This window comes from Pteronotus mesoamericanus, unplaced genomic scaffold (genome assembly GCF_021234165.1).
Source record: "Pteronotus mesoamericanus isolate MK-2021 breed Mesoamerican mustached bat unplaced genomic scaffold, CSHL_Meso_final scaffold_54, whole genome shotgun sequence".
NCBI lineage: Eukaryota > Metazoa > Chordata > Mammalia > Chiroptera > Mormoopidae > Pteronotus > Pteronotus mesoamericanus.
In genome coordinates, this window is record NW_026555321.1 from 18,651,817 (window position 1) to 18,675,488 (window position 23,672).

At 40.6% G+C, this 23,672-nt stretch overlaps 1 protein-coding gene across 1 annotated transcript in view; it reads left to right on the forward strand.

The window, feature by feature from the left end:
• The first annotated feature begins 20,244 nt into the window (after positions 1–20,244).
• LOC129087914 (collagen alpha-4(VI) chain-like) overlaps positions 20,245–23,672 on the forward strand; it is an 89,876-nt gene continuing 86,448 nt past the window's right edge. The window contains 1 exon segment of the mRNA XM_054595004.1: positions 20,245–20,326. Coding sequence (XP_054450979.1) covers positions 20,251–20,326 — 76 coding nt within the window. The 5' untranslated portion in view covers positions 20,245–20,250.

Consider the following 23,672-nt stretch of genomic DNA (forward strand, 5'->3'; position numbering starts at 1 on the left):
GTGTGTGTCTGCGTCTTCCTTCTTTCTAACCCAGGGCTTTATCTAAAGCAAAGGGAGTCCAGCAGGCCTTCTAGGAAGCTTGGCTTGAAGTTGATGGCCTTGCCCCAACCCTCAGCTAATGGGGAACAGGAACCAGCAGATTAATGCGCTGGTCTCCCGTCTTTTGTGTGGACAATTCTTAGGGGCATTCGGTGCATTTCTGGGAGGTGGCAGCAGGCCGAATCCTCCCCCCGCCGCTTGCTGACAGCAGCAGCAGTCTCCGTAACAGCCTCTTGTCCACCTTTCCTCCCTGCCTGTCTCACTCCGCGCCTCTTCCCTGCTCCTGCTTCCTGGGCTCACCCTCCAAATAAATCACCTGCCTCCACGTGCTGGGTCTAAGGCTCTGTTTTAATGAAGAGACCTGCCTTTCTCCGGATTAGGATAAGAGACACTGCTCAGGGAGAATGAAGCCCAGCAGTGCACTTCTTGGCTAGGAGCGTGGCTGGATCAGTGTCCTTGGGCTTTAAATGTGCACAATAGCCTGGATTCTGGTCCAAGCTGTGATCAGATCGACACGGAAACCGAATCTTTCCTTGTTCCCTCTGGCAGTCAGCTCATTCACTCCATGTTTTGAATGATCTTTGCACAGGGACGGATATCTCTAGCATTTGTGTTCAGAAGCTGGGGCCAGAGGCTAAAATTTGTTGAAAATTCAGCTTTTATTCTTTGGATTCAAAAAAGATCTGCTAAGAAAACGCTGCCCGCCGCCTGCCCCATGCAGATCATAGAGACGAACTCAGCGGCCGGGGGTCTGTGGTCAACCCATGGCTTCATCTCCGCTCACTGGGCGGGGGTTTTTCCCTTTCTCTTCAAGGCACCTACTCATTTCACACCATTCCCATGCACCGTAAGAGGGAGAACAGCCTTCAAAGAGTAGAGCAAGGTACACTTTCCTTCTTAAAAGGAACCGCTGAGGTTATTTCTGGGTGATGACTTGTGTTTATGAGTGACGTTTCTTTTTCCTTTAGGTTTACTTGTATTTTTAAAATTTTCTATTCATACCCTGGAATATATATATGTATATAGGTATATACACATACACACACGTATCTGAACATGAAAAGTTAAAAAATAAATTCAACTACACAAGCAATTTGTGAAATAAATAAATGAATGAATCCTGAAAACAGATGGCTATAGAGAGGATTACATATATATGTTTATATACTTATTTCATTGTTGAGTTAAGCCAAATTCCTGCATACTTGGTCCAAATCTCTCTACCAACACCAATACCCAGCACTGGCCCCACAGCAGCTTTGTAGAAATAAGCTTTAATGTTAGGAATTCAACTTTCTGCGGGAGAAGAACGAAACTGTGAGAAAGGAAGTCCTTTTGCCATAGGTAACATTGTTCTTGAGTACACAGTCATCAGTGTGCCTGTTAGTGGATCAGGCGTGACTTTTAGTCCACAACATTTGCATTTTAGAATAATATTAATAGCAAATGCTTATGTAGCACTTGCTCTGTGCCAGGCACAGGTCTAATACTTTGCCTATGTTGACAATGTTAACTTCTCAGCAACATTATGAGACTGGGGCTATTACATTATTTTCATTTTAAAGATGGGGAAACAGAGGCAAAGACAGATTAAGGATCTGGCCCAAAGTCACACAGCTAATCAGAGGCAGAGCCAGAATTTAAACCCAGAACTGCCTGGCCCCAGAGTCCCTACTCTCAATGACTACACTAAATCTTCTCTCTGTACTTTTTTCTCTCAATGAGACAACCTCTTCCAAAGATCTTCAGTAGGTAGGTAGGAAATTCAACTCAGACTCTCTTGTGCTTCTCTTCTCATTTCCACGAGGTCAAATACGAGTTCTCAGCTTGGAGAAAAGAAGGGGTTAGGAGTCTGATGTGCACCCACCTGTGGCTTCCTGGTTCCATACCGGTGGCCACACTCGGGGCTGGTTCTCCCGTCTGGCTCTTGGCAAACCTGAGACGCACAGGGTTGTATTGTGCTGAAGATGTGTTCTCATCAGGAACCCCACTCTCCCATGAGCCACCATCTACTGGGGCTCCATGGGCACTCAGGGCCCAGACTCTGTCCTGTGGGGAGTCCCCAAACCCCGCTCAAAGACATTTCTGCCTCCTTTCTCAGCCCAAGTAATGGCCTTTTTCACCTCTTCCTGGAGACACCCAGCTGAATCCTCAGTTGTGATGAAACAAAGGATTTTTACTTAGTTCCTGAGATTGATTGGAGGAGGGGGATGCACAAATGTATCTTAGTGCTGATCCCTTCTACCAGGGTGGGAGTTGGAGAAGGATAGACTAAAGGCAGGTATATGTTGGTAAGTCATTTGTCTTATTGCAAATTCCTATGAACCAACACATGAACTAAGAGACTCAGGAGTGCCGGGAAGCAGAGGTGGGAAAACATAAGACTAGAGGGTGAGAAGTCAAAAATTACTTGAGGATGATTGTTCAAACACCCTAACCCCACTCCAAGTTTATGCAATTAGAATTCCCCAGAGGATTTCTTAACAACTGTATCTTATCATAAAGCTGATTTTGGCTAAGTGAGTTTTCTAGAAAGCCAGAGTTTCCTGTAATAGTCAGAAATTTACTTAATGAAAGTTCATCGAAAGTAACTTTGAGACTATTACTTGGTATAAATTATAGAGCTCATTTGTTAGAATGTTTATTGTAGAGAACAATGTTCATCATTTGAATTGTCAACTGGACTTGCCAGTGGAGGTTAAGTTTATAGCCAACCTTGAGATCGTTGACCCCTGACTATGACCTCTTGATCTTGTTGTAATTGACTAGTAAATGTATGAAAATTGGGCATATTTTTTGGAGGGCATAACGTTACTCCTCCTTGCAGAAGTTCTATTCAAGTAAACATTGAACATGTGACTTTAGCAGATAAGGCACAAAGCAAATTCTCTTTCTTCCACAATGGGTTTAAATCTGTTTCTCTGTAGCCTGTGGAAGTTATATGGCATAATTACTGAAAATTCTGGATACAGTTTTGAAAATGCTGATTCCGAACAAATGACCAAAACATCCAGGCTTTAACTTTGTAAAGGTTAGTATTTTTCTGTTTGTTTGGTTTCTCAATCTCTTCTTGTCTGCTTTTTGTCATGGGTGCAGATGTCTTATTTCTTCAAAAAACATAGCTTTTAGGATTAGTCTTGAATTCCAAGAGCCCAGCGGAGTGCCACCCCCACTGTGAGCGCGCAGCCAGCATTTGTTGGTGATAATGGACTCCTCATCTCTTCATGGATCCAGTATGCATGTGAGGATGGATGGACATAGTTTAAAAATCTTTGATGCCTTCCTCCCAGAGCCAAAATGAGGAGGTTTTTTTATGTCTCTGTGTTTGTAGGGGATGGGAAACTACACTGAGTATCTCTTCCAGCTTCCAGATCAAGAAACATGTGAGAGAGGTGAGGTTGTTATCGAGGAAGGCTAGTTTGTCCACTAATAAGCAGGTGTTCTCTTGATAGGGTCTCCTATTGGCTCGTAGAGTTGACAATTATCCTTCTTCATGGCTGCTAGCATCTTATCTCCCAAAGACCCCACAAACAGATTCTGAATCACATTACACTTATTGCATCATTTCCCTTCTTACTCTTTCTCACCCATCAAGGGCATATGAAAGGTGGCTTATATTTGAGATTCAGCCACAGTCTTGTTTTTATATAGATCTGATTGAGTACGCTGAGTTACAAATTCGTGGCTAGCATCGCTTAATTCATTCTATTAGGTATAAGTAAGTGTCTTTCAAGTTTTTAAGGCACTATAACTATAACCATGATTTGGGAATTTCTGAGTAGCACCAAGTCTTCTCTCACCAGCCTTAAAAATCCCCCTCCCCAGCTCCTCAATAATCCTTTCCTTTTCTGAAATCACTGTAAACTCCATCTTTTGTGTAAACTTTAGAGCTTTTGCAAGGTCTGAATAGTATCAATTCCTTGGTTAAATCCCATTATCTTTGCCAGTGTTCCTCCCTGCTTTCCTGGGATCATCCTTTCATTTTCTGCCATCTGCCCTCCCATCAGTGAAGATGAAAGTGCAGACACTCTTATCTGAGGCAGTTTTCAAGTAAAAGAACAGAGAATAGAAGAAAGTAGAGTGAGTCAATATTGTCAGCTGCCCAAGAAAATGGCCATCAATTGCTTATGTGTCTTATTTGGATGTCAAATTTTCTTGGCAAAAGGAGATTTGATGAAATGATTCACATGATGCTTTGTAGGGCTAATTTCTCTGAATGTACAAACATTTGCTGCAGCTGGATGTTGTGTCTGGCTTTAGGATTCCTGGTAGCAAAAGCAAATAGGAAAAGATATTCAATTATACAGTGTTCATCATCTGACTAAAAGAAGTGCAGATTTGCACCTATAGAGATGGAATAACACTCAGTTATGAAAGTATACTGTAATGATGATTCTGAGTTATAAGTGACCAAAATTCAAACTGTAATAGCTTAAGCGTGGGCGCGCACACGCACACACATACACACACACATACACACACTCGCTGTGAGGACTTGAATGTCCTCAGGATTTCATCTCTGCTTTCCTCCGTGTTTTGGGATCAGGCAGGCTGGTTTTACAAAGCAGAAACCATGGCAACAGGCAAATTCAGCTTCATAACGTCAAAACTAGAAACGTTAAGAAAAAACATCTGAGGAAAGATTTTGACGGGCCATGTTTGAGCCACATGCTGACATCTGGATGTGTCACGGTGTGGGGACTGCAGCTCCCTCCCTCTAGAGCAGAGGGTGAAATGGGATTTTTCCTATAAGGAGGTTGGTTATCATTCCAGGTAAGCAAAAAGGAAATGACTGTTTTACCATGCCATGGTTGCCCGCTTTACCCCTTCTACTCTAGGTTCAGGTCTATCATACAAATTTGCCCTTCTCAAAAGTCTACGATACCCTCAAAATCCCTAGGTTTTTTAAGAAATTGTCACTTGACTCCTGACTGAATTTACCTGCCCAGTCTTCTCAAGGTCTCTCTCTAAGTGTTTTTCATGGCGCTGACTAGCAACCTTGAGAAATTAGTCTGTGCCACAGACAAATGGGCTAGAAGAGATAAAGGCCACCAAGGACATGCTTGCCATGTAATAAAGTTGGGTTAACTCACTGAGCAAAGGGACCACGTACCAGAGAGACAATGGGTTGCCTCACTAGACAAAGGAAGACCCAGACTCGCTATACCATTGGAGGAATGGGTGGGGTTTTGGTAAAATTTCAATAAAGCAGTGTTGTGCTTGCTCAAAGCAGAGCAAGGCTGAGTATGAAAGAGTAGACATCAGGCCTGGGCTGAGAAGAGAAAACTCAAGATCCTATTTTCTTGGAAACTAAAAAGTTAAGATAAATGCGGAATGTTGTGTGTCAAATCCTTATCTGAGGTTTTGTACCTAGAGAGGAAATTGAGACTCTTTTCCTCCTAAAATGACTTAGATTCTTCAGGCAAGAATGAAGTGTTCCATTCTCACTAAATGTGGTTTCAAACAGCAAAGTTTCTGACAGTATGTGAAAATTTAGAGGACAAATTTTCTCATGTTCTTTTGTTAATTAACAAAAGCACTTCCCCCCCTCCCCCACAGTTTCACAGAAGAAATTCTTCTCCCTCCACTCGTCTTACAGGATGGGGCAAAAGTAGATTTACAGTTGTGAGAACATGAAACAGAGTTTATTTTTGTATTATTATTTATTAACTTTTATATTATTTTCCATATGAACAACGGTGAACCCACTTTTGCCCCACCTGGTAGATACACCTGCTCAGGGTCTCTTTTGAAATCACAGCATGCTTTTGTAATCAAACGTCAAGGAGTGAGTTAAGGTGGAAATACTACATCAATTACAAGGAGAGTTGGAGAATGGCTTTTGGAGTGTAGGTATGTTGCGGAGGTGGTGGTCGTGGAGTTCCTACTACATGCCAATCCTTGCGAAGGAGACAGAATTTCTATCCTTGAGCAAGCATCTCACAGTGTAGTGAGGGAAAGATCATGGAGAAAAAACCAACTTCGAACTCCGTCAAGAGCAATGGTGGATTTTGGCATAAACATTTGTGAGAGCAAAGCGGAAGGAATTGTAGCTCTGATCTGAGGCATTTGGTCCCCTCAAGGTAAGAATAATCAGTGAGAGGGAGAATCTGAGGTGTTCAGGTGAGGAGATTCCATTCTGAAGACGTTGGAAAGTGTAGCAGGCATCGCTGATCCCGTGCCGCAGAGGCGCTCAGCGCAGCCCCGAGCTCCCCTGCAGCAGGCGGTCGGTTCGGAGCTCGCGCACAGCCTCCCATCGCGGAGTCTCCCAGCTTCTCCCGAGGGCTCTCTTCATTGCTAGGGTAGCTCACTTAGTCTGCTCACAGGGCAGCTTGGGAGCGTTGAGGATTTAGCCCTTCCCCTCCCCTAGGGGCGATCCTCAATCACCGAGGAATGGATTTATTGGCTAAATCCCAACTGCCTTTTACTGGGACCTGTCTGAGGGTCTTTTGTAGTTTCTCAGTCGTTGCCCAGCAGGATTGAACTCCAGCTGTCTACGGAGGTAACACACTCATTAAGGCACACTTTTTGGCTTTTATTCCTTCAGGTCTTACTTTCTGTATCCCCTCTCTTGCTTCCCTGAATTGCTTTCCCAATAAATTACCTCGCCCAAGTCCTTGTCCCAGGTTCTGCTTTTTGGGGAACCCAAACTAAGATAGCAAGCTTCTCCCCTGTAGGAGAATAGCACACAAGCAGGAGTGGGGGGATCGCTTGAAGGTCAAGGAGAGGGCACAGAGTAAAGTAGTGAATGCTTTGAGGTACCAAGAGACATAAGGACCTTACTCCTTACCTAGGGTCAGTATTAAGAGTGTAACACCAGGAGCCTCAAGTCATCTTGGGGTCTAAGCTACTGCCTTGGGGAATAAAAGGGAAACTAAAGGAGAGGGATGCTGTTGAGCAGGTGAGTCAGAGAGAGAACATGGCTCTCTGAGCAGAAGGAGGGAACAGAAGATGGAAAATACTGGTTGGCATTCAGTATCTGAGCTTAACTGTTTTTGCTGAAGAATTTTACATGTGAAAGCTCGATTATTTCTCTGAGAGAATCAGGACACTCACTCAGCACTCACTGCCTCAGCTGCATGTGAAGTGACTGTCTTCGGAGTAGACCAAAACTTTGCCTTGTCACACCCACATCAGGAATAATTAAGGGACAGATTGATAAAGAGTGAAGTAGTCTATTATTTCAGAAGTTATCCTCCATGTAGCATGCTCTCTAGGTTTTATGCCCAATTTAATAACCTTGAAAAAGCACAGAGAAGTTTGAATTTAACTTTGTTGGTAATATATTGTCCTTCTAATGACAGTTTATTTTAGAAAACTTTAAGTGACCCCATTTCCTTGAACACTCAGGCCAGAAGCTAAACAACTCTCCATTCCAGAAATGATTCTTCAAATTTTGAAACACTGTATACAAAATGTGGTGGAAATGGTAGCTGACTACCCTGGCAAGTGTGGCTCAGTTGATTGAGCATCAGCCTGCAAAGCCAAGTTTGCCTGTTTGATTCCCAGTCAGAGCACTTGCCTGGGTTGTGGGCCTGGTCCCTGGTTGGGGTGCGTGAGAGAGGTAACTGATCAATGTTTCTCTCACATCAATGCTTCTCTCCCTCTTTTTCTCCCTCCCTTCCCCTCTCTCTAAAATAAATAAGTAAAACTTTTTAAAAAATGTATGGCGGTGTGACTAAGCTCTGACCAATGGAATGCAGTGGAAGGAATTTGAGCAACTTCTGTTTGACTTAGAAGGAAGTTTCCAGAAGGTTTAGCTCTTTCCCCCTTCCCACTGGCTCCCCTGGTGGTACTTGCAGAAACTTTGGATGGCACATGTTGAATCTCAAACTTGGGTCCCTGAATGGTTGTGTGGAGGGAAGCCTCTCGCTGACCTGGAATACCCAACATTGACTGATTAGATGAGAGGGAAATGACCTTCACTGTTCTGTAAACCATAGTATTGTCAGGTCTCTTGTTATAGCAGCTTAACTCTTACCCTACCTCATGTATACACATGTGTAAATACTTACATGGTATATTTCCTTTGACTCCATCCTGCTCTGGTTGGTGTGAGCTAGTTTAGAGCATCCAAGGAAAATACACACGCGTGAGCTTTACCCTGCCTGGTGAAGGCTATCAGTGCAGGGAGTGTTTGTCGTTGTTGAGTTCATTAATTCATCCCTCCATCCATCCAGCCATCTGCCATCTAAACACCCATCCAAACATTCATTATACATCCTGTTTTGAGATCTAGTATGTCAAAGACTCTTTGTTAGGGGACATCCAGGGGGTATCAGTGACCCAAGGATGAATGATGCCCAGACCCTACTCTCAATGAATTTATTGTCTAGAGACTCTAGGTGGAGACTAAATCTTTAAAAGAGGGTCATTTTTTATTCTAGGAAATCTTAATTAAATTTGAAAAATGCTAGTTTAATTTATATATTGTTGTTGGTATTGTTATTATTACTTTTTTTCTTTGAGAATGCTCTTCCTGGTAAATTTTTGTGTTTATTTTCAAGGCCAATGTTTACAGAGTGAGGGACCATTTGTATTTAATGGTAATAAACCTTGGGTGAAGACAAGCAATGTGTTACCACAAACACAGCCTTTGCTCCTCCTCTTGCTCCTCCCTTTCTTTCCCCAGGAGAATATTAAACACTGGGAAACCTGATGTATATCCTTGAGTCCTTCCCTACTCTAGGTTCAAACAGCTTCTTAAGGGGTGAAGATAAGAAGGAGAAATTGAAAGGACCAGCCCAAAAGGCTTTGCCAGGTAGGAGGAAATTCCTTTGGATAGTTTTCTTATTGGGCACTCTAGTTTGTTTCCCTTTATTTTTGCAAATACACTGTTACTTTTTCACTTCTAGGCAGAGAGAGACAGAATGATATAGACAAATAGAGGAAAAAAGATAAAAGCTGAAAGAGAGATGTTGAACAGCAAAGAGATGGAGAACAATTGAGTCAGGGAGAAAGATGCAGAGAAAAACAAAACCCCAAAGAATATGTTGGATATACAGAGAAAGAGCAACCTCTAAATGAAAACTGTGACAAAAGGCGTCTGCAACTTTCTGAACTTTTACTGAGCAGGGATGTGGGAAATATTTTGAGACTGCACCCAGAATTTATCATCTGTGTGGAAAAGGGAACCGATTTACGGGACTCACACATGGTGCATGAATTATTTCATTGATTCACATCTTTGGGAGATTTTAAAAATGGAGACTAATGTTAGAATGAAATATTCTGGAATATTCTGAATCTAAAAACATGATGGCTCCTTAAAAACAAAAATACAGAAAATTGTTTCACTCAAACATTCCAAGCTAATCTTGTGTCTTATGTTTGAGCCACTCACTATCTAAGTGAATTTTTGTGGCTGTGAGTTTTAGAGGATTCTCCTTCTGGGCCACATGTCTCCCATGCCCCCTTAGATGGGGGTTGCAGTGCAGACTGGCTTTATTTCAGATTTCTCAGAGGCCTTAAGCCAAGTCCCTTCCAATACTATGCCCATGATCTGGTTTTACCCATTCTACAATCTTGCTTAATGTTTAGATTTATACTGTTTGTTCTGATTATACTTTTAATACAAATGAATTAAAATATAACTGTAATTAAAATGTAAAAGTAAACCCAGTGAGCTTTGAGTCCTTCATTTACCAAAATATAATGGCTTAGCAGGCACCGATTTTCCCAAGAGTGCCTCTAAATCTTTGTATAGAACATTCTGTCTTAAGAACAGGAAGTCATATATTTTTTCCAACCAAGTGAATTTACGCAACAAAAATTTGTTGAACACCTAGTATGTGGTAGGCCCTGGGCATACATCATGGAGAAAAAAAGATTCCTCATAGTACTTATATTCTCTTTAAAAGTGGGAGCACAACAACAGATAATCAATAAAAATCATGGTGAGTATTATACAGCATGTTAGGAGGTGATAAGAACTATGGGAAAAGAGGAAAAGCAGAGCAGGGTTGGGGGTTGGGTGTGCTGCGAGAACAAGGGCGGGAGAGCAATTTTAAGTAGAATGGCCAGGGTGGACCTAAGCATGAAGGTGAGATCAGAGCAACGACTTGAGGGAGGCAAGGGAATGAACCATGCATATTTGGGGGTGTATGGGGAACAGTGTTAGAGGTGGAGGAAAGAGCATATGCAAAGACCCTAATAGGGAATGTAACTGGCTATTTGGAGAATACCCAGTAATCCAAGGTGATCAGAGTATAATGGGTGAGAGTGAGAGATGAGTCAGAGAGAAAACTGTGGGCCAGGTCACACAGGACCTCGTAACATACTTTGTCTTTTTTACTCTGAGCAAAACAGGGATTCTTTTATTTTTATTTTTTTAAAGATTCTATTTATTTATTTTTAGAGAGAGGGGAAGGGAGAGAGAAAGAGAGGGAGAGAAATGTTAATGTGTGGTTGCCTCTCATGCCCTCTCACTGGGGACCTGGCCCACAACCCAGGCACGTGTCCTGACTGAGAATTGAACCAGTAACCTTTTGTTTCACAGGCCGGCACTCAATCCACTGAGCCACAGTGAGCCAGGGTGGGATTCACTTTTTTTTTTTAAGATTTATTTTTATTTTTAGACTGAGGGGAAGGGAAGGAGAAAGAGAGGGAGAGAACCATCAATGTGTGGTTGCCTCTTGTGCTCCCCCTACTGGGAACCTGGCCTGCAACAACAGGCATGAGTCCTGACTAGGAATCGAACCAGTGACCCTTTGGTTCATAGGCTGGTGCTCAATCCACTGAGCCACACCATCCAGTAGGATTCCTTGAAAGGCTCTGGGCAGAGGAGACTTAAGTTTTAAAAGGATTTTCCTGGATATGTATTGAGACTAGACTTCAGGGAGAAAGGTTAGAAGCAGTGAGACTCATGGAGGTTACTATAGTCATTAAGCAAGAGAAGGGATGATGGCTCAAGACAGGCTGTTTGCAGTAGAAGTGGAGGGAGAGGATCAATTTCTATACAAACAGCTCTAATGGAGAGCCAACAGGATTTCCTGGCAGGTTAAATGTAGGGTGTATGTGAGACAGACGAGTTAATGGAGCTGGGTTTGTGTTATGAGAAGGTTGCAATTGACATGAATTGAGGGAAATGAAGGGAGGGGGGGAGAAAGAAAAGAGCAAAAGAGGGAACTGTTCTAGGTGCTGAGCATATATAAATGATGAAGACGTTGTCTTAACAAAGCCTAGTTGTTCATTGAAATAAGTGCACAAGGTTCAGAGGAAGAATGGAACAAGAGAGAGGTGACATTTGAGCTGGGTTTTGAAAGGAGCCTGCCAGATGTGTGTGTATGTGTGGACAGATGCACATGTATTGGGGTTAAGGAGTGGTGCGTGTTGCTTTAGGTAGAGGGAAGGAATGAGTGACATATTGTGAATCTGCAAAGAACTCTGCAAAACATGCTGTCTGATAATTATGTAACCCTCCGAAAGTTAGCCTAGTTCATGTATTTTACAATCTATTAAAAAAATCTTTATCTTTCTGAGGGCCAGATAGGTTTGTGTTGATGCATTTAATGGGTATTTTTTTCTATTTGTCTTTAAGAATTTATTCTATACTATTGAAGATATTTTTAAAAATGATACAAAGAATAGTTTAATGGCACTTTGTTATTTCAAGCTGAAGTCATGGAGACAAAAGTGAAAGATTCAGTTCAGAGAACATAGGCAGCTAGTTTCAAAGAACTTGTGCCCAGGTGACCACACTGCCACCAGCTTGATATCACACTATGTACTCTACTCTTTTGATTTAGGGATTCTTCTCTCACTGCTGTAAAAAGGCTGCTACAACCCCAAATCTCACTTTCTTTTTTTTTTAAAAAAGATTTTATTTATTATTTTTAGAGAGGGGAAGGGAGGGAGAGAGGGAGAGAAACATCAATGTGTGGTTGCCTCTTGAGCACCTGCTACTGGGGGCTTGGTTCTTAGCCAAGGCATGTGCCCTGACTGGGAATCAAACTGGAGACCCTTTGGTTTGCAGGGGGGAACTCAATCCACTGAGCCACACCAGGTAGGGCTCAAATCTCACTTTCATCACAGTATGGTTATTTACTAGACACAAGGAAGCAAAAATGCCATCACGGCTCTTTGATTCAAGCAAAGCATTTCTCTTGGAATAAGCATGCTGAAGCTTGGTTCTGTCAATGAGAAAGGACTAAAATTTTGGGACTTTGTTCCATAGATTATTGCTTGGCAAAGGTAATGGTAACCTCTCAAGTTCTATAGCTTTTTACAAAGTTCTTCCTCCACCATTAGCTCATGCCATCCTGCCGAGTGGTGATGGCATGGTATCCTTGTCTCTATTTGATGTTGACAGAACTGAGGCTTGGAGAGTTCAAGAGACTTCCAGGAAGTCACATAAGAAGAATATCACGAGGGTGACATTTGAACCAGAAAATTCAAAGTCAGATTCTGTGCATATTTTACTGCCCTACACTATACTTTTTCTCCAGCGTCTGGAACAACCTTCTTCTTAAAGGACATAAAAAAACAAAACAAAAGACCATGTTATGTGACACCAGACTAGATTATTGCAGAGGGCAATTTTGTCCTTATTCACTTATCATGACCTGCTCTTTCTGTATTTCCTGCTGACAGAGAGTAGGGAGTGACAGAGTGTTCTGACCTACCCAAAATCTTTGGAGAGGTCTGATCTGCTCAGTGGATTGTAGGCATTCTTCCTTAATGTAATATCTCAGAAAGAGAGACTAGTTATTACCATTTCTCTGGTTAGACAGAAATCAAGAAATGCTGGGGTGATTGAGTTTATAAGTTACACATTAGTTTGAGTGAATATTTTTTTCCCATCAGATGAAATCATTCAGCAGTTCAACCTTTTACATAATGATCATAAAAAGAAAGATCAATAAGTTGGCATCAATATAGGCAGCACTACCATGTTTTCTCAGACCAAGTCTCCACCCTCTATGGGTTCACAGCCCCATGAGGGAGATAAACAATTGAGCAGGCGATGACAATGCAATATGGCAAATGATATAATTGAGGTATCAACCAGGAGTTATGGGAAACTAGATGAATCAGGATGTGAAGAGCACTTAGGATGCTTTAAAAAGGCCCAACTGCTGAGATTTTGTTCAGTTCCAAAATTTTAAACACCCCACAAATGAACCGTGTGCTGGCCTTGTAGTGATGATAGCTGATGGGAATATCATGGTCACAGCACCCATTTATTGCTTTGCTGAGCTCTGGCATTGTCAGCTTTATCCCTACCTGGGGGAATGCTCCAAGACTTTGCATCTTGTTATATTTTTATTTTGTAGCCTAATAACACATTAATTGTCATTGAAATGTTTGACACAGCCTCCCTCAAATATTTTGCAACAAAGTTGCAAAATATATATATATATAGCCAAGCAGTCATAAGATTTGTGAATGGGCAAAGAAAGCAAATGCTAATGTTTATGCAATAGGTTAAATTAAGGTTAACTCTTAGTTTCTTTTAACTGTTGGACATGTTGTGTGTTTTTTAAACTGTGTATACAGAAAAATCTGTTTATGTCTCTCAACTGTTTGCCTCCTGGAGTTTTCTGTGATATGCTGCACATTTTCTTGTAGGAAAGCCAAATCTAAGGGGCTTAAAATACCTTAACTGAACAGAAACAGGCGGGGGTAGGCTGAACATAGCTCTGGATTTCAGAGTAAAGAATAGTTAGAAAGAAAATTTTATTTATTTTTTATTTTTTTAGTTGTCCCAGAGGTTCCTAAGCCCCTCCTCATTTTTTAAATTTTTTATTTTTATTGATTTTTAAATAAAAAAAATTTTTTTATTGTTCAATACATTTGTTTCCATTTTCCCTCCACCGCTTTCCCCTGCCCTACCCACCCCCACTTCCTACCCTCAATCCTTCCCCACTTTGGTTTTGTCCATGGGAATAAAGAAAATTTTTAAATGTGTTAAATTAATTTTGCATATTTGCATTGGGCCTTTCATCCAAATATATTGCAGTTTTTGCTTGCCTCTCAGTCATAAAGAAGACATTTTTAAATTGATCATCTCTTCACTTTCACCATTTAGTTAACAATAGACACTTGATTTTCTTCATGTGGAGCTAGAGATGCTGTTGAAGACATCCATCTGGGAAGGAACCACTGCATGCTAAATGCACGGGAGAATGGTTTTCAAAGTGTGGTGGTCCCTAATACCATCTCAGCACACAAATTCTTACACCCCGCCCCAGACCTATTGAATCAGAAACTCTTGAGGTAGGGCCCAGGAGGCTGGGTTTTAACTGGTCCTCTGGGTGATTCTGATGAAATGCTCAAGTTTGAGAGCCACCATCATAGAACGTTAGAGATGGCTGGTTTACTTTTATGGTTGAGGGGGACGTCCACAGAGAGAGAACAGAAACCCAGAAGCAGAATGGTATGTAAAACACTGCTAGTGTAATTCAATGGAGTTCAGTTGGTTTATTGTTGAAAACTGAGAAATTCTGCCAAGTTTTCCTCTTCTATCCCACTTTCTCATCTCAGGTATTTCAGAAAACCAAAGGTCCCCATAAAACTTATATCTTGTTTTTAAAAAAAGATTTTATTTATTTATTTTTTAGAGAGAGGAAGGGAGGGAGAAAGCGAGGGAAGGAAACATCAATATGTGATTGCCTCTTGTGTGCCCTCTACCAGGGATCTGGCCCACAACCCAGGCATGTGCCCTGCACTGGGAATCGAACTGGTGACCCTTTGGTTTGCAGGCCGGTGCTGAATCCACTGATCCATACCAGGGTAAAATTTATATCTTAAAGGCTAATGTAGTACAGGTGCTTCAATGAGGCTTACCCAAGTTCTCAGCTCTCCAAACCCTAGACTCCTGAGGCCTCAGACGAGCTCCATTTGGGGTGTCTAGAATCTCTCCTGTGTCTTTGTACATGCTGTCCTTCAGCCTGGAAGGACACTTGTCCACCTGCAACATTCTACTCATCCTTTAAGTCTCAACTCTAATGACATCTGCTCTGAAGCCTTCACCCAAGTGAAGGGACGTGCTCACCCAGAGTGCTTCTCAGCACCTTGTACAGATTTCTACAGTATTTGCCTCACTCCATGGCATGGCAATTTATCCATCTCTCTTTCTCTAGTAGGGTTCCAAGTTCTCTTAGAAAAAAAGGACTATTTCTTTAATTTGTTATTTCTAGAGCCAGTGTCTGGAGCAACCTTCTTCTTAAAGGACATAAAAGAAAAAAAGACCATGTATGTGACACCAGAGGAGATAAAGCAGAGGGCCATCTTGCCCTTATTTACTATCATGACCTGCACTTTCTGTGTTTTCTGGTAACAGGAAGTAAGGAGTGGCAGAGTGCCCTGATCTACCCAAGGTCTTTGGAGAGGCCTGATCTGCTTAACATATTGCAGATTGTAGGCAACCATCCTGAGTGTAACATCTCAGAAAGATAGGTTAGTTATTCCTGTTTCCCTGGTAAGGCCAAGCTCATGAAATGCTGGGGTGATGGAGTTTATAAGCCTCAATAAATTGTTGCAAGAGCATTGCATGCTTCTCTCTGTCTCTCTTTCTCTCTTCCTCCCTTCCTCCCTCCCCCTACCTCTTTCTGTCTCTTTCTGAATTATAATCTGCTGAACATTTGAGAGTAAATTGCTGACCTTAAGACCCCTTGCTCCATAATATATTGTGTGTAGTTCTCATTAACACAGATGTTCTCTTAGAAGACTGCAACAGGATGAGAAATCAGGAAATTTGACATTGAAATAGAATTATTATATAATATTCAATCCACATTAAAATTTTATCTATTGTTTCACTTAATATCCTTTATCGCACTTTTTTTCTTTGCAATCCAAGATCATGTATTTCCTTTAGCTGTCATGTCTCCTTGGAGTGTGTTAATCTCAGTTGGATCTTCAGTTTTTCTTTGTCTTTCATGACTTTATTATTTTTGAGGAGCACAAGCAAGTTGCTTTTTAGGCTGTCCCCAAGTTTTGGTTTATATGATTGTTTCCTCATTATTAGATTTAGGTCATGGATTTTGAAGAGGGCTACCACGTAAGTAATGTTGAATGTTCTACTGCATAACATCAAGAGGTACTTGATGTTGGGTCATCCTATTACTGTTGAGATGAACATTGATCACTTGTTTAAGTTGTGTCCACCATGTTTGTCCACTGTAGATACTTTTTTGCCTTTTGTATTTATAAGTAATTTGTGAGGGCCTACTTTGAGACTGTGTTAAAATCCTGTTTTCCAATGCAATTTTACCCAATGGGTTTAGCATCTCTTAATGATTTTTCTGTGAATCAATGATTACTTTGGTGGGTGCAAGGTAATTGTTTTAACTGAACAAATTAATCTCAAAAAAAATTGTCCTAATGAGTTAACTATTTAAGCAGCATACTTTGAGTGAAGTCGCTCCTTACCCCAAACCCATTAGAATTGTTTCCAGAAGGAATTGATATCCTATGCTATCCTACCTAATCACAGTTCATTTAATGGCTTCATTTTTGTGGCTCCATGATGGGTACTACACGTTCAAATGCAAAACCACTTCAGCAGCTTAAATTCAATATAAACACTTTCATGATATAATATATATAATATAGATGGTAAGTCCTTGATATATAGACATTTTCCTCTTTGTTGATATAACACATACATATGAAAAGCTGTAAAATGTTTATAAACTTTTGACTTTTTGACTAGATTTCCATAAACAGCTCTGGTGCTTTATTTACAACTAACTAGAAATACTCATTTCTTATGACTTATTGCATTATACTAATAATTATGACATAATGAAATATAAAAATGTAGATACTCTACTTTTATGTTTCATCTCACTCTATTAACCCAAAATATTGAAGTATAGTATTTTATTGTAATAATCATAATCATAATGTATTAACTTATTTTGGATTGTTCTTTCTGGCGCTATCAAACTCTCTACCTCTTTCCTCTCATACTGTCCTTAATCCATTAAAACAGTCTATTCTTTAAGATTCGTACATTCATTTACTTGCATTTAGATGAAAGTCTGTTGGGGAATAGAGGATTTATAATCTTAAATCATCTTTCCTTAAATTACTTCTCTGCCTCCTCGAGGAGGCATTTATGAGAAGTTGTTGTAGAAACTGAGGGACAGAGAAATCCAATGATATCACATCTATGTTTTGGAAAATCACTGGGCTGATACCTTGGGAAAATTTGTAATGTAGTGGACAATAGAGTAGGTGTCTCAAATCAGCATCAAGCCCTAAGAGTCATCACAGAAACCTTGAAAGGGGAACCGGCTTGCTCGAGTCCCCTTCGGGACTTGACCAACAGAGCAAATGGTCAAGCTGCAAGCAGAATCAAAGCCTATAGGCTTCCTTTGAAGTCATGGCTTCTCTAAGTATTTTCTGTTGGCATAAAATAAGAATAGATGAGTATCCTTGAGTGATTCTTACGGAGTAAATTAAGCATGCACCTTAGACATGTGTCCTCAGGGAATCAGGGTGACTACACCAATACATTCTGGGAAGAGGCCCTCAATTGTTGGGTGAATGCAGTTTCTGGGCATCACAGTATCATTTCCATAAAATATTCAGCTTAAAAAGCCCAAGACTGAAAAGTGATTTAGAGCCTTGCTTCAACTCTTTGATAAATGTAAAGAATGATCCTTGAAGAGCACTGAATTTCTTATTGTTTCTGGTATGTAAAATTTCTGTCTCCAAAGAGATTGTTCGGTTCTCTAAACACAAAAGTGCTCCTGTAATTCCATTTACTGGAGCACCGAATATAGTGTTTTAGATATAAAACTGCTCTTTGAAGACCCAATTGTTGGAAAAAAGGAACTTGGGTCTTGAGCTCACATTTTCACTGCAGGGTAAATTGCTACAGGTCTTTATTTTACATGAAGTGGACTCTGGGAAGCCGAACGACAGTCTGGACTTAAAATTTTCCATCGAAGGGTTTGAAGCAGATGTTTGAGGTCCAGGCATGTGCCTTGGACCTTGAGCCAGGTTACTTGGGACACGCTCTCACAGTGCATGGCTCTGTGGCTCTGGTATGCTACCTAACTTTGGGGACCCGATTTCCTCATTTCCATCAATGAAATGAGCTGACTAAGTTTTGCTCTGCTAGTCTTTCCTGCCTTTGAGGTGAGAAACATGGAGACATTAATATAGTAACTTGGAAAGCAGCAGTCAATTAAAAATGAAAATTAAATGAATTATATAAAAAATAAGACTCAAAATACACAAAACAAAATACCTGTTTTATTAATACACAATGCAAAGTGTTAGTGTTCTGCTACTTCTGAAGATTCTAAGTTTCAAATTAGCGGGGATACTTTTTTACTTTTACATGGAGGATTTTCAAGAAGACTTTTTCTATATAACAAGCACTTAAAGAGTGCTTTCTATGTGCTAGGCATGGGCAAAGTGCTTTACAATAACGAACTCAGTCCTGATGACCAGATTCTGAGGTACAAGGCATAATCACCCCATTTTAAAATTGGGGACACCGAAGCACAGGGAAGTGAAGTAACTTGCTCAAGATTAGCTATTAAGTGGCCGATCTTGGACTCAAATGCAGGTACTCTGTTTCCAAGAACACTTCCTCTCACTCCTGCAGTCTGCTGAGGACGGCTGTGAGGTTGTCTGGCTATGAGGATAAAGATGAGATTCCTCATCCCAGTTGGAAGACCTCACTCAATATAATTGCCATGTTGTTCTCATTTTTAAACACATATACATTCTTAGAGTCAAAAAACAGAAATGGGGTTGGGAGGGGATATTTTCCTTGGGGCCTTTGGAAGGGGATCTGAGTTTAGGAAAGGGAAGTCTGAGGCTCTGTTTCTTCTGGGAACATGAAATATTTTCAGGCTAGCTAGATGTTATCAGGCAGATGTGCTCCTGAGAGATCTGAATATTTCTTCATGCCACAGATGTTTGTCAGGCCATCCAGCGCTTGTATAAAAATTCCAGCTAAATCATCCAGAAATGTTTATGTTCTGGCAAATAAATTCACTGTGGGAAACAGAGGTTCTACCAGGCCCTATAGGCTTTCTCCTTTTATTGCCATATCTGGACAGCTTTAAACAGGGAAGTCTGAGGTATGCACTCTGGGTGTTTACAAAATTCTTCCTGAGTTGGGTCAGCAAAACCATTTTCCTTGAAACAATGTGGCACCATGTCCTTCTTCATTTTTATAAAGCTTCATCTGGGGAAACACGTAGATGGGCTTTTAAAAAAATCAACTTTATTGATGTATAATTAATATGATGCATTCATTTTAAGTGTTTGAAGACATAATTTTTTAATTTTATTTTTTTTTATGCTGCTACAGTTGTTCCCACTTTTCTCTCCCTTTCCCTACCTCCACCCAGCCTCATGCCAATTGTTGTCTGGGTCCACGGGTTGTGCATAAACGTTCTTTGGTTAAACCCGTCACCATCTGTCATGTCATCCTGTCCCCCCAACCCTGCCTTTCTGGCAGCTTTCTGTCTGTTTTATGTATCCAAGCTTCTGTTACTATTTTGTTGGTTGGTTTATTGTATTCATTAGACTCCACTATTGAAATAATATGAAGTAAGTGAAATCATATGATACTTTTCTTTCACAGACTGGCTTAATTCACTTAATATAACTTTCTCTACATCCTTCCATGCTGTTGCAAAATGTAAGCTTTTCTTTTTTTTTTTTTATAACTGCATAGTATTTCATTGTATAAATGTACCACAGCTTTTTTATCCATTCATCTACTGATGGGCACTTAGGCTGTTTCCAAATCTTGTCTATTGTAACTAGTGCTCCTATAAACATAAAGGTGCATATATTTTTTTGTATCGGTGTTTCAGGATCCTTAGGGTATATTCCCAGAAGTGGAATTGCTGGGTCAAAAGGGAGTTCCATGTGCTTAATTTTTTAAGGATATTCCACACTGTTTTCCACAGTGGCTGTACCAATCTGCTTTCCCACCAATAGTGCGCTAGGGAACCGTTTTCTCTACATCCTCATCAGTGTTTTTTTGTTGATTTATTGATGGTAGCCATTCTGAAAGGTATAAAGTGATATCTCACTGAGCTTTTAATTTGCATTTATCTAGTAATTAGTGCTGGTGAGCATCTTTTCATAGTCTACAGGCCCTCTGTATGTCCTCTTTGGAGAAGTGTCTATTCAGGTATTTTGCCCATTTCTTAATTGGCTTGTTTGTCTTTGTGGCATTGATAATTTTAATTATGAAGTTTCTTTTTTCCCTCTAGGTACATATCTAGAATGGAGACTTGGAAGACATTTTGGGAGATCATCTTCCTTGCAGCCAGCTTTGGCTTCATCGAGTCACAGAGAACTGGTAATGCATCAGATCCCTAAGCCAAAAGTGGTGCCTTGCCAGGAACCTGATGGCAGTGACAATCTTAAAGGAGCTTCATAATTAACAAAAGGGAAAAGGTTATTTAAAAAGAACTTAGCATCTGGAACCTTATAGTCAACAGTGGGCCCTTGTTTTGTTTCATTTTTTATTTTTCAAAGCTTAACGTCAAATAACAAAAAAAGATATTAAAAGGTATACCTCTGAATGTATTACCAGGCTCAAATGCTTTCATAAACATGGGCCTAGTTTATATTTTCTGCATTTGCTTTGTCTCCTTTGGCAGAACTATTCCCAGGGGTAATAGCCATCACAAGATGAATAACTTCACCAAATGCTAGTGACACCTCTGAAATTTTTTGCAGTCATTTTAACAGATTGTTGGGACTTTTCAAGTTGAAAGTCTCATCAGGAGAAGAATAGCTGAGCAGCCTGAAGCCCCACTGAGACAATACTGAGGTTTAAATATTCATATATAATTACACAGACTGTTATTTGTTGGAAAAAAAGACACGAAGCTCTTCAAATTTTCCCTTTGGCTCTAACTCCCCTCACTTGTGAACAGAAACTGTGACAGTTTTTTCATGCTTCAAACACCTTCTCAAATGACAAAAAGCTGATGGAGGGGTTAAGAAAGTAGCACGGCATGAAAATATAATACAACTCTCAAGTTGCACATGATGGAAGCAATACTTACTGGCCTGAAAAATATTTTGCAGCTGTGAGGTTTCTCCTCATTGGGAAGATGAGAAAAACACTTCATGCCTGTGTTTGATCTCTTCTAAAAGAGGTGTTAAGGGGACAAACCAGTTGACCATCCTTGGAGCACTCACGGAATTCTTTCCTCTTAATAGGGTTGCATTTTGGAGGGACAAAGAGAAATAAAGTTTAAAGGGCTTTAGGCTCATATATTATCTGTGTTTTCAATGATTAGGATTCCAGTTGACTTTATGACCAAGATTAGGCAAAATTCCAAGAGGTGGTGGCATTCAGGACTCTAGAAGTGACAAATGAATTTAGTGTCTATAGAGTATAGCAAACTTCCTAGCCCTTCTCTATTTCAACTCCCATGTGGTCTTTGCCTTTCTGCAATGTGGACTTTTAATTTAACCTTCCTTATGGCAGTCCAGGGTATGGACTAGTTTCCAATACTGGCTCCTTGAATGGATTTACATGAGCTACTTTGCCTTTCTAAGTCTTTTTTTCCTAATCTGGGAGATAGATGAATTGGATTCATTATACTATACTTGAACTATTTAATACAATGACTGCTAGACACATGTGATTATTTAAAGTAAATTAAAATTCAATAATAAAATTTAATTTCCCAGTTGTACTAACTACCTTTCAAGTGCTCAGTAAGCACATGTACCTAGTGGCTACAGTAATACATTACATAGTCACATAAAATTATTTCCAGGTCTAAAATTTTCTGATTCCCTTAGTTGGTTTTATCAATGTTCAGTATGTCTTCACCTTTCTATTTTTGGATGACTACTATATGCTAGACACTCAAGTGGTGGACAAACAAAAAATACGGTGTCTATTTCCATGGAGCTCGCAGTCTAGTTGGTGAGATTGATGAGCTGAATAAGCACACTAATGAATCTTATATTACAAACCAAGATAAAAGAATATGATTCTATGGGGATTTACCAGGTGAAAAAAAGAGAAAGAATGAAAGGAAGAAGAAAAAGTCACCAGGGGCAAAGGAGAGCATGGAGAGTTTGAGAACCTGGACTAAGCAGCCTGGAACACAGAGAACAAAGTTGAGAGGTTAGAGAAATAAAGCTAGGGAGATAATGCAGGGCCAGCCCAAGCCAGTATTTTAAACCTCCTGGCACAAAATCAAGTGCAAGATGTGTTTAACCAGTCTGAGGTCATTATCCCTTGGTTTTTCAGCCACTTTAAACCATCTTTAACTGGTTCCTGCTTTTGTGTCTCCTGCCATCACTAATTTATGTGTTCTCTCATTATCACAGATAATTACATTCTGAGATATTGATGGGGAGGGGAAGAAGTCACGGTGGTTACTGTGAAGTAGATTGATCACAGTCACTTCTTCTTTTGGTCGTCATAAGCACTGTGCTTAATCTGCACGTCTTGTCACAGGAAAGCAAATTTTGAGTTGGAAGAGGCCGTGTCACCTGGTCAATCTTTTATCTTTTATTCCAGAGAAATGCAATCTGAGACAGAGAGAGCGTAGCTATATGCTAAAGCCCTGCAGCCACCTGATTGATGTTGGGTCCCTTCCACGCTGGAGACCAGGATGGGCCCAGCTGGAGTACCACTCAATCTGATCACTATTGGGGTTGTGGTTCCCAGGGTTAGAGCGGGGTTTGGGAGAAACAGATACACAATGTGGCCTTGAATTCAGGGGGCCAAAGGACAAATACGGCAGTGCCACCACTCAAACTAAAAGAGGCTAGTGGCAGCCAGGTAGTGCTAGAGGTCAAAGCTGGAAAATTGATGTCTTAGGTCAAATTCTCTAGAAACAGAGCCTTGAACAGGGATTTGGTGAACGTGTTATTTGGAAGGAGTCCTGTTAAAGATAAATCTGTAAGGCAGTGAGAGAAGTTGAGATAGGCTAGTGGGCAAAGAAATGAAGCAAGAATGTAGCCTCAGGCAAAACCTAGCCTTGGCCCGACTTGTGGGAGATGATGGAGCATAAATAGCACCATGAATTGTTTCAGTTAAGACAAAGGTGTCAGGGATGTGTCTCCCCAGGTGTTCAAACACTGGCCACGTAGGGTGGTGGAGTTGATGAGTCTTTCCAGCTGTTTCCATACAAGGCTGTTCCTTTCAGCCAGGGGCATGTCTCTGGACAAAGTCCCAGCCAGGAACAATTAACTGTTGTACTTTACGCAACTGGAGCGTAAGTGTATTAGTTGGTAAAGGAGGTTTTGGTGGGATATCAATGGCATTTTCTACTGGCAGAAAGCTAGTTTCTTTTTCTTTTTTTAATTTTTATTATCAGCCTCAGCTGGTGTGGCTCAGTGGATTGAGTGCCAGCCTGAGAACCAAAGGTTGCCAGTTTGATTTCTAGTCAGGGCGCATGCCTAGGTTGTGGGCCAGGTCCCATGTTGCGGGGGTGTGAGAGGCAACCAGTCAATGAATAACACATCAATGATTCTCTCCCTTTCTTTCTCCCTCCCTTCCCTTGTCCCTCCCTTCCCCCTCTCTAAAAATAAATTAATAAAATATTTAAAAAATTTATTATCACAGTTGACATAAAATACTATATTAGTTTCAGGTGTACAACATAATAATTAGACATTTATATAACTTATGAAGTGATCACCCTGATATGTCTTGTACTGATCTAAAA